We start from the raw sequence: 10,908 nt of genomic DNA, 5'->3' as shown, positions 1-10,908 counted from the left end.
GGTCAGACGCACCTTAGTCCTCAAGCTGACATCTATGCTCTTCAACACTTTAAAAAGGTCTTGTGCAGCAGATTTGTCTAATACAATACGTCGTCTGATCTCTTGACTGCTGCTTCCATGATGTTGATGGTTGATCCAAGAAGCATAAAGTCATTGACAATATCAATCTTTACTTCATTGATAAGAATGTTGTTTATTGGTCCAGTGGTGAGGATTTTTGTTTTCTTGACATTGAGATGCAATCCATACCGAAGGCTATGCTCTTTGATCTTCAGCAGTAAATGTTTTAAGTCTTCTTCACTTTCAGCAAGCAAGGTTGTATCATCTGCATATCGCAGGTTGTTAATGAGTCTTCCTCCAATCCTGATGCCATGTTTTTCTTAATATAACCCAGCTCCTCAGATTACTTGATCAGCATACAGGTTGAATAAGTATGGTGAATGAATACAACCCTGTAGCACAACTTTCTTAATTTTAAACCATTCAGTGTTCCCATATTCTGTTTGAACAACTGCCTCTTAATCCATGTACAAATTCCTCATGAGCACAATTAAGTGTTCATGAATACTCATACTTCGCAATGTATGCTGTTAAATTCTTAACTGCTGGATTTTCATACCTTCAACATGTATAGTAAGAATGACAAATCATACCTACCATGCCCCAAGTAAGAACAAAAATATAGGCATTATAATTAACTTACCATACATACTTCAGCTCAAAGAACTGACAACAACAACAACAAAAAAACCCATGTAATTGGTGCATGTATTTGTTAATGCTGTGGTTTAAAATACAGTCATCAGCTTTTTGGCAAAGAAGTGAATTAGACAATAATTCTATGGATTTTATTCTAAAAATAATTTACACCTAGATGAATCCTTTCGGAAAATTTTACCAAATAAAACCATCTTCAGTGCCCTTCTGAACCAGGGATAGAAAAAAGCATAAACCATTGGATTAAAAGTAGAGTTCAAGTAGCCGAACCAAATCAAAGCTTCATTCAAGGTGGGTGGGATAGTGTAGCCCACGAAAGGGTCTGCAACTGTGCAGACAAAAAAAGGGCACCAGCATATCAGAAACACCCCCATCACAATCCCTAATGTCTTTGCAGCTTTCCGTTCTTTGCTTTGTGAATTTCTGTTTTTCTCTTCCAATCCATTTGGAAGCTTCTGATTTGCATTATTAATTGATCTTGCCTGCCTTTTAGCTATGAAATATATTCTATAATAGATATACAACATAATCGATGCAGGTATGTAGAATGAAGTCATGAAGGCCACTACCCCAGATGCTTTACTAAAGAAGACAGAGCAACCCCCTATGCAGTGAACATGTTTGTAATATATCTCTTCAGCTCCTTTGATGTTTAGCTCCAGAAAGATCATTCCAAATGCAAAAATAGCAGGGACACTCCAACAAATGAAGATCATTGCAGAAATAACCAAGATACTGATTCTGGTTTTGTATCTCAGTGGGTCACACACTGCATAGTAGCGATCAATGGAAATGAAGGACAAATGAAAAATGGATGCTGAGCTCAGCATAATGTCAGTGCTGGTGTGGATTTTACAGAAGACTTCTCCAAAATACCAGTAGTGCTCAACAGACCTCACCATGCTGTAAGGCATGACAAGGCAGCCCAGAAGAAAGTCTGCAGTGGCCATTGAATGAATGAGCCAGTTCGTTGGGGTATGAAGTTGTTTGAAGTGTGATATAGAAATAATAACTATCAGATTGCCAACCAGTGTGGTGAGAATTATGAGCACCATTAAGCTGTACAAGCTAGCACGGATGCCATTTGACCAGTTGTTTTTTGTGCAAGAAACGTTAATCCTATCATGACACAAGGACATCATTCCTAGAGGTTATCCACTGGTTTCTTTTCCCTTTTATGTCACAAGCAATCTCTCTCCTGAGTCCATAATCAAATTAGGGTTCATTCTCCTCCATTTGCATGCATCTGTCCCAGAAACCTAGGGAGGGAAAACACAAGAGTAAAGTATGGGCAATTTGAACACATTTACCTACTACCTCTGTTTAAGAACAAATCACTTTTTAAAGAGCCTTATTTCCAAGTTCAGTTCAATAGTTCAGTTCAACAACGATTTTGTTAACATTTACTGTGTGCAGGTACTATGATTGGCATGCAATAGGAATTACTAGTTTGAACTATATGAAATTGCTGTTTTTGTAGGTCAGACACAGTCAGATAATGATTATTTCATATTCTTTAATCTATGGAAACATTTTTTCCCAACAGGAAGTCAGAATACAGAGGCAGAGGGTTTTTTTCATACTATGAAATTTATAAGCTTGCAATAAACTAACACCTCTGTTGTTGTTGTTAAATGCTGTCGAGCTGGTTCTGACCCAAAGTGACCCTGAACAGGATTTCCAAGGCTGTAAATCTTTGCGGGAGCAGAAAGCCTCATCTTTGTCCCACGGAGCAGCTTGGTAGTTTCGAACTGCTGACTTTGCGGTTCGCAGCCCAATTTGTAACCACTACGCTACCAGAGCTCCTCACGCTACCAGAGCTAACATCTATTAGTTGCTATAAATCTTTTACTTACACTTTTCCTTACTATTTCTCTCTTTTGTTTATGTTGTTGACATAGTAAAGGAACCAAGAGATGCCCACAATCACTGTTTAGTAGAGTTTGCTAATTAATGATGACCAAAAAATTCTTGTCAGATATCATGTTAAGTAGAATTTTTCAGTAGGAGCTAGATTCCAAAGAAACAAACCAAAAATATGTAAGGTGGAAAAAAAAATTGCTATTTAATTTTAGGAATCTTGGTGTGGTTCTGTGGGTTAATGTGCTGAACTGCAAAGTTGGTTTGAACCACAAGATCATAGGTTCAAGCTCATCAGCTGCTCCTGGGAAACCCTATACAGGGTTGCTATGGGTCAGAACTAACTCGATGGCACTTAACAACAATAACAACTGATTTAATGGAAGATGGAAAAGCTATTTGACAATATTATATGTCTTGTTCCTTGCACATCTAAACTATTAGGTTCTCAAATAAAAATCAGAAAAACTCATAAATGTCCTATGATGACATTTCGAGTTGAATGTTTATCAAAGAACATGGAAAACAGTGTTTTGTACCTTTTTTTTACAGCCCTCGAAGTTTTGTTAGCAAAAAGTAGCTATTATTTGTATATGCAAATTATCCAGACTGAAGAGACTTCCCTTAGGAATAAGGGAAGTTAATAAATCTCTCTTTGATTACCTAGTAAAGCAAACAGTTCTGCGGAAATGATGTGAAAATCTAATGTTTAAAAATGACATATAATTTAAAAATAGGTTTGTAGGGGAATTGAAAATACATCTTTCTAGCAGGGTAGGGTAAGTGTCATCTTGTAATCATTGGCTTTCCAGATCATTGTCCCTCCCTCCTTCCTTCTTTGCAAGCTTTAAACAGGCTTCCAACTGGTTCATTCTGGTTCAATCCACTGCAGGAAATTTATATTCAACCCCAGATATACAAAATCTACATTTTAACAAGATTCCCAGGTGATTCTTCCTGACGTTGTAGGAGCTTCTTATACATAAGAATCACCTGGGGGGGTCTTGTAAAAATGTAGATTCTGATTCAGTATATCTGGGGTGAAAATGCAAGTTCTCAGTAGGGGGTGGAACCAGAATGCACAGGCTCAAAACCCTGACACTGAAGCTCATGTCTTCAAGCCATAGTCCTTCAAGTCTTTGAACCCATTCGTTTTTCTAGTTGAAGTCCTCTACAGATTCCCAAGTCATTTCTCTTTGTTTCTTGAAGATGTTAGCTCCTGGTGTACCGTCACTCTCTCCGATTCTCCTCAGGCCAATATTCTTGGTAGTTTTATTATTTACATAAATGATCACTCCAATCATAAACTTGACCTACAGTCTTCCAACAAGCATGTTTCAACATGCATGTCTTCCACTCCATTTCATCACACTTTTTCAAGATTATATCCCAGAATCCATCATTGTCGATAATGGAGCCCGTCTAATTACTTGTTTCCAACTCCACACCTTCCCAGGCACTTCCACTTGAACATTTGTCCCAACAATGTTGAAACACTGTAAATCCCTCAAGTAATTTCTTTACCAGCTTTTCCTTATTCTTCATTTACTCAATTCGCCATTTCACCCTGTTTAAATTCCTGTATTGTCTCGCAATATCTTATATTCTCTCCTGTCAACATACTTCCCTGGCTAAGCTTGAACTCTGGTAAAATTCAGTTTTCTTCCCACCCCACTTCTTGACATATGCAACTGGATGTGGTGGAGAAAAGCACTCAAGCAGCCTCCTTTGCAACTCATGACATAAATGGACTGTTACAAATAATCAATACCCTATGCTATTTCTTCATGACTCCCATTCATCTACATTCTGAGATGACTGTTTCATACTGTCTCCTTCCTTGAACCTCCAAAATCTTTCATCTTCACTGTCATCTAATAATCTAGCATCCTGTTTCACTAAGAAATCGATACAATCAGAAGAGATTGTCCACATTGCCTCCTCCACATCTACCATCATCAGTCTATATCTTTTCACAAATTCAGTCAGCCCTCCGAAACTCCAAACTGATGATCTCTTTTGATAGACTGTTCTTTCTTACTTGCATGATACTCATCTCTTCATGCCTCCTCAAGGATAAAAAAGAAAAGAAAAGAAAAGAAAAGAAAAGAAATGCCATGACAACCCTAGTTGTATCAGAATACAGCTGTTCTCCACAGGGTTTTCAGTTGTGGAGTTTTTGGGAAATGGATCCCCAGGCTTTTTTTTTTTTTTCTGGCTTTAACCTCCAATTTCAGGATGGACTAAAACTTGTAACTTCTCAGTTAGCATCTGAGCATGTTAACTGTTTGCATAACTCAAGGATTTCTCTCAGGAGCAAAGCAAAAACCAAACCCACTGGCATCTAGTTGATCCGGACTCACACAGGACAGGGTGGAGCTGCTCCATGGGCCTTACAGGGCTATAAAGCTTTATGGAAGCAAATGACCTAATTTTTCTCCTCTGGAGTGACTGGTGGGTTCCAACAGCCAATCTTTTGGTTAGCATCCAACAACTTAACCCACTGTGCCACTAAGTTTCCTTTTCAGGGACATGTATATATTTAGGAATATATATGTTATTAAAAAAAAAAAGGATGCAGTTTGTTGGATGTCTATGGTTCAGAACAAACAAAGTGCATCTTTTTTTAAGATGCACTTTGTTGGATGTATGTGGTCAGTAAGAGTCCTAGTGTGGTACTGTGGGTTAATGTACTGTACTGTAAAGTCGGTTTGAACAACGTTGGAAGTTCAAGCTCACTAGCTGATCCTTGAAAACTCTACACAGGGTCGCTATTGGTAGGAACCGACTTGATGGCACTTTTCAACAACAACAAAATGGTCAGGGGAAAAAAATGTCAAAGAAGAAGAAACTGGGACTTAAACAAATTGAAGTAGTATGTTATAGAGTATGATGTGTTTCATTCACTACTCTAGCCTTGTTGTTGTTAGGTGCAATTGAGTCAGTACCGACTCATAGCTACCTTATGCACAGCAGAACGAGAATCTGGTAAACGTCTAAAACATATGAAAAACACAAGAATGGATAAATCATGGAATGAATGAACAAATGAACCGAGGAGGGGCCCAAAAAATTAAAGTACTTACACACTGTCTGGCTGTGAATTCCAGTCATCTTATAGGCATTCATATTGTAAGAACTGATTTTATAGAAAGGAACATGGATCAAGTTACCTTTTCATCTGTAATTCTAGAAACCAAAAGATAATGAAATGAGCTTAGACACTAATAAGGAAATAGGATGGCAGTTTAACAATCCTGTATTCAACTAATAGAGAATTGTTGAATTGCTGAGTTGCCATTTTGAAGCATTCTACGGGAAAAATCTTGAAAATGCAGGAAGCATCAAAAGAAGATGGAAGGAATACGCAGAGTTACTGTACCAAAAATATCTGGTTGACATTCAACTATTTCAGGAGATAGCATGTGATCAAGAACCAGTGGTATTGAAGGTAGAAATCCAAGCTGTACTGAAAACATTGGTAAAAAACCAGGCTCCAGGAATTGATTGGATACCAATTTAAATGTTTCAATATGCTGATGTAGTCCTGGAAATGCTTACTTATCTATACCAAAAAAAAAATTTTTAATGGAAAGACAGTTACCTGATTAACCAACTGGAAGAGAGTCTTATTTGTGCACATTTCAAAGAATGCTGACCCAACATAATATGGACATTATCAAACAATATCATTAATATCACACACAAGTAAAACATTCCTGAAGAAAAATTTTAAGTGGCTGTAGTAGTACATCATTAGGGAGCTACCTGAAATTCAAGTTGGATTCAGAAGAGGATGTGGAACTAGGAATATCAACGCTGATGTCAGATATATCTAGGTAAAGCAGAGAATACCAAAAAAAAAAAAAGATGTTTACTTGTGTTTTATTGGCTATATGAAGGTATTAGACTCTGTGAATCATAATAAACTCTGGATAACATTGAGAATAATGGGAATTGCATAACATTTAATTATGCTCACATGGAAACTGTACATAGACCAATAGGCAGCTGTTGAAACAGAAAAGGGGATTGTTGCTGCTGTTAGTTGCCATCGAGTCGGTACCGACCCATAGCGACCTTAGCGACCCATAGCGACCTTAGCGACCCATAGCGACCTTAGCGACCCATAGCGACCTTATGCTCAGCAGAACGAAACACTTCCTGATCCTGGACCAACCTCACTAATGTTGTCACGCTTGAGTCCATCAATACTGCCACTTGGCCAATCCATCTCATTGGGGGTCTTCTTCTTTTCCTCTGACCCTCCACCTTACCAAACATGATATCCTTCTCCAGCAACTGCTCCCTCATTACAGTATGTCCAAAGTATGAGAGATGAAGTTTGGCCATCTTGGCCTCTAAGGAGCACTCTGGCTGCCCTTCTTCCAAAATGGATTTATTGGTTCTTTTGGCAGTCCATGGCACTTTCAGTGTTCTCCTCCAACACCATAACTCAAAGCCATCAATTCTTCTACAGTCTTCCTTATTCACTGTCCAGCTTTCACATGCATCTAAGGTTATTGAAAACACAATGGCTTGGGTCAGGCACACCTTAGTTTTCAAGCTGACATCTTTGCTCTTCAGAAAAGGGGGTAGTGAATGGTTTAAAATCAGGAAAGGTGTATGTCAGGGTTGTATCCATTCACCATACTTATTCAATCTGTATGCTGAAGAAATATCCAGAGAAAAAGGACTCTGAAAAGGAATGTGGCAAAACAAACAAACACACAAAACTATGTGGTATCAAGATACATAGTGAAAATGCTCATTAATAACCTGTGATATGCAGTTGACACAATCTTTTTGTGGAAAGAGGACTTGAAGCACTTATTGATGAAGATCAAAGAATACAGCCTTCAATACAGATTACAACTCAAGGTAAAGAAATAAAAAATCTTCATAACTAGACCATTAACAAACATCATGATAAATGAAAAAAAATTTAAGTTGTCAAGAACTTTATTTTACTTAAATACACAATCATTACTCATGGAATCAGCTATCAAGAAATCAAAAATATTGAATTGTGTGAATCAGGTATCATATTGAACTGTGCCAATTAGCTGCAAAAGACCCTTTTAAAGTATTAAAGAGCAAAAATTTTGAGTACTAGGTTACCGTTGTCACACAGATGTCCTATTTTCAATTGCCTCATATGCATGTGAAAGCTGTACAGTGAATAAGAATGGCTGGAGATGAATTGATGTTTTTGAATTGTGGTGTTGGTGAAGAATATTGAACGGACCACTGCCTGTCAGAGGAAGAAACAAATCTGTCTTGAAAGAAGCATGGCCAGAATGTCCCTTAGTAGTAAGGATGGCGAGACTTGATTTCACAGACTTTGTTCATGTTGTCAGGAGGACCCAGTCCCTGAAGTGCAACAACGGACTCAGTCACAACACCAATTCTGAGGTTGGCGCAGGACCAGTGTTTGTTCTGTTGTACATAGAATCACTATGAATGGTGACCAAGTTCACCGCACCTAGCAACAACCGCTCTGGTAGCGTAGTGGTTACAAATCGGGCTGCAAATCTTACGGTCAGCGGTTTGAAACTACCAGCCGCTCCACGGGAGAAAGATGAGGCTTTCTACTCCTGTAAAGATTTACACCCTCGGAAACCCTGTTCAGGGTCGCTATGGGTCGGAACCGACTCAACGGCACTTAACAACAACAACAGCAACAACCACAACACATTCCGCCATTAGAGCTCTAGTTAAGTTTGACGGCTAACCAGAAGATCCTTGGTTTGAACCCACCTATCACTGGTGGGGGAAAGATGGTAATAGGCTCCCTTACAGACGACAGTCCTATAGGATGGCAATCAGCCAGAATCGATTCCATGGCATATAACAGCAACATATTCAGTCAAGATAGTAATAATATGAGGGTAAAGGAAAGATAGTGTTTAAGACTACCTTCTAAGAAAATTACTCTAGAAAGTAGTATGGTGTTGTTGTTAAGTATCGTTGAGTCTCTTCCAACTCTTAGAGACCCTGTATAGGGTTTCCAAGGTGTGACTGGTGAACTTAAACCACTGACCTTGCGGTTCAACCCAACCTTGCAGTCCAGTGCTTAATCCCACAGCACCACCCCAGGACTCCAGAATGTAATATAATAATAGAAAGATTAAATCAGAGCACAAATTTCTGAATAGCAAGAAATGAAGATTGAAACAGCAGTTGTTGTTGTGGTTAAGTCAAATAGGACCCATAGAGACCCTGTAAGGGTTCCCAAGGAGGGCTGGTGAGTTTGAACCACCAGCCGTGTGATTCAAACAGACCTTTCTGTCAAGTGTTTATCCTATAGTGCCACACTAGGACTGGAACAACAATGGTGGTGATGGTTATGTGCTATGAAGTTGGTCTGACTTATAGCAACCCTATACAAGATTTCCAAGGCTGTAAATCTTTAGGGGTACAGAAAGCCTCATCTTTCTCCCATGGATCTGCTGGTAGATTCAAACTGCTGACCTTGAGGTTAGCTGTTCGATTCATAGCTACTATGCTACCAGAGTTCCTTTAATAGCAGTAGGAATTAATATTCTCCAAATTTAAGATTTAGTTTGAATCACAAAGAATGATGATAATGTGACAAAATGCAAAGCTTGTTAAGTTAGAATTTTTGAAAGGGGAAAAAATAAATTGCAGGGAGACACTTAATGTGTGCCTCAAACTCAAATTCTAAACTGTCTTAACATTGTTTTATTGTTAAGTGCCGTCAAGTCAGCTTCAACTCATAGTGACGCTGTATGGGATTTCCAAGGAGCAGCTGGTGGGTTTGAATCACCAACCTTGTGGTTTGTAGTCTGTCCAGTGCTTCCTTTATAGTGCCACACCAGGACCCCTAATTATTACTAGGGTTGGTGAGAGATTAATAAATTAAGCTTCTTGCCTGGGTTGCAAGATGCATAGCTAAAATTTAGCTTTGAAAGTTTCTCTAGTGGTAAGTTTTGAAATAAAAAATGCTCACATAGTTTGACCCAGCAAATGGGCACTGCAATAGTTATATAACAGCAACAAAAGTAAAACTTAGAATAAGAATCAATAAAAAGTTGAACAGTTGGGTCTTTTATATATATATACACATAGAAAGATAGCAATGGTGCCTTCACAAGTTAAAGAAAATCTACAAATTAAACATTTTAAAGCATTATATATGGACACACATTTATGTAAGCATAGAAAGTAGGTTTGGAATTATATATTACAAATTCATAGTATTTTTACCAGACACTCTTTAATTAGATGTGGTGAGATTGAAACTCAATAAAATAAAATAAAACTGCAAAACCAAGCAAATAAAAAGAAGGAAATAATCCTAAATGTTAGCAATGATTTTTCCTGGTTAGTAAGCTACATCTCTTTTAGCTTTTCTATATGTTCCAATTTCCTGGTACAAGCATATTTTATTTCCTAACTAGAAAAAAACAACTCTTTAACACATAAAAAATAAATGAGCGTTGTTTGTTTCCTTGGAATGTATAATTACTTACATAATTTATTTATCCATTTTGCTTTCAAATTAAAGTCACATTTATTCTAAATTTCTAAATTGAGAACCTATCCTGTTTTTGTTCTACTATACAATTTTGGGGGGAAATGAGAACTGATCATTTTAGTCTAAGAATATGCATCCAGTCCTATAATTTACCTAGTGTTTGTTATGAAAATACTAAAATAATTTTTTATAAATGCTTATTTTTTAAGGGGAAAAGAGAATAAGCAGGGGAAACAGAATTTCTAAATGTTTAACATAATGATTCTTAAAACGGGGCATCATGGAAACGTTCTGGACACATTATGAAGAAATAAGAAAATCCTTTGTTGGTTTACACTTTAATATAGGCCAAGCAGATAAGGAAAAAAAAATCTCCAGTAATAATATGGTAACTATGAATAAATAGCATAAATAAATAATTACAATCTACTTGTAAATGTTTCTACTGTGTAGGTATGTATAAAATAGCATGAATCAGATTAATGTAATTATAAGATTCTAAAGCTAATTGGTTTAACACATACAAGGGAGCTTCAAAAAGTTCATGAAAAAATGGAATGAAAAGATAGTAGAATTTTCCCATGAACTTTTTGAAGCCCCCTGTATAAGGTATTGTATTAGCTCTAATTAACATAATACATTATATAGAGAGGGCTAATATATACATACACACAAATCTAACACACACATGATAAAATGTCATGTCATTGGAGATGTGCCTGAGTTTTTTAACCAAGAAATATTTATACAAATAGGATTTTAGTTCTGGAGTTTCCTACATAGTGATAACAAGTACATTTTCCTTTTAAAACCTTTATGTCTTGATAAAG

The 10,908-nt window shown here is 37.3% G+C and overlaps 1 protein-coding gene across 1 annotated transcript; it reads right to left on the bottom strand.

The window, feature by feature from the left end:
* Positions 1 to 848: 848 nt before the first annotated feature.
* TAAR1 (trace amine associated receptor 1) lies at positions 849 to 1,859 on the bottom strand. The gene has a single exon (XM_006834656.1). The coding sequence runs from the start codon at positions 1,857 to 1,859 to the stop codon at positions 849 to 851; it is 1,011 nt and encodes a 336-aa protein (XP_006834719.1).
* Between the last annotated feature and the right edge of the window lie 9,049 nt (positions 1,860 to 10,908).

This window comes from Chrysochloris asiatica, unplaced genomic scaffold (assembly GCF_000296735.1).
Source record: "Chrysochloris asiatica unplaced genomic scaffold, ChrAsi1.0 scaffold00013, whole genome shotgun sequence".
NCBI lineage: Eukaryota > Metazoa > Chordata > Mammalia > Afrosoricida > Chrysochloridae > Chrysochloris > Chrysochloris asiatica.
The sequence above is the reverse complement of the archived record's forward strand: the minus strand, read 5'-3'. Positions and strand labels throughout refer to the sequence as shown.

Coding starts and splice junctions, on each gene's coding strand:
- TAAR1 (XM_006834656.1), bottom strand. CDS start 1,859: ATGATGTCCTTGTGTCATGATAGGATTAACGTTTCTTGCACAAAAAAC.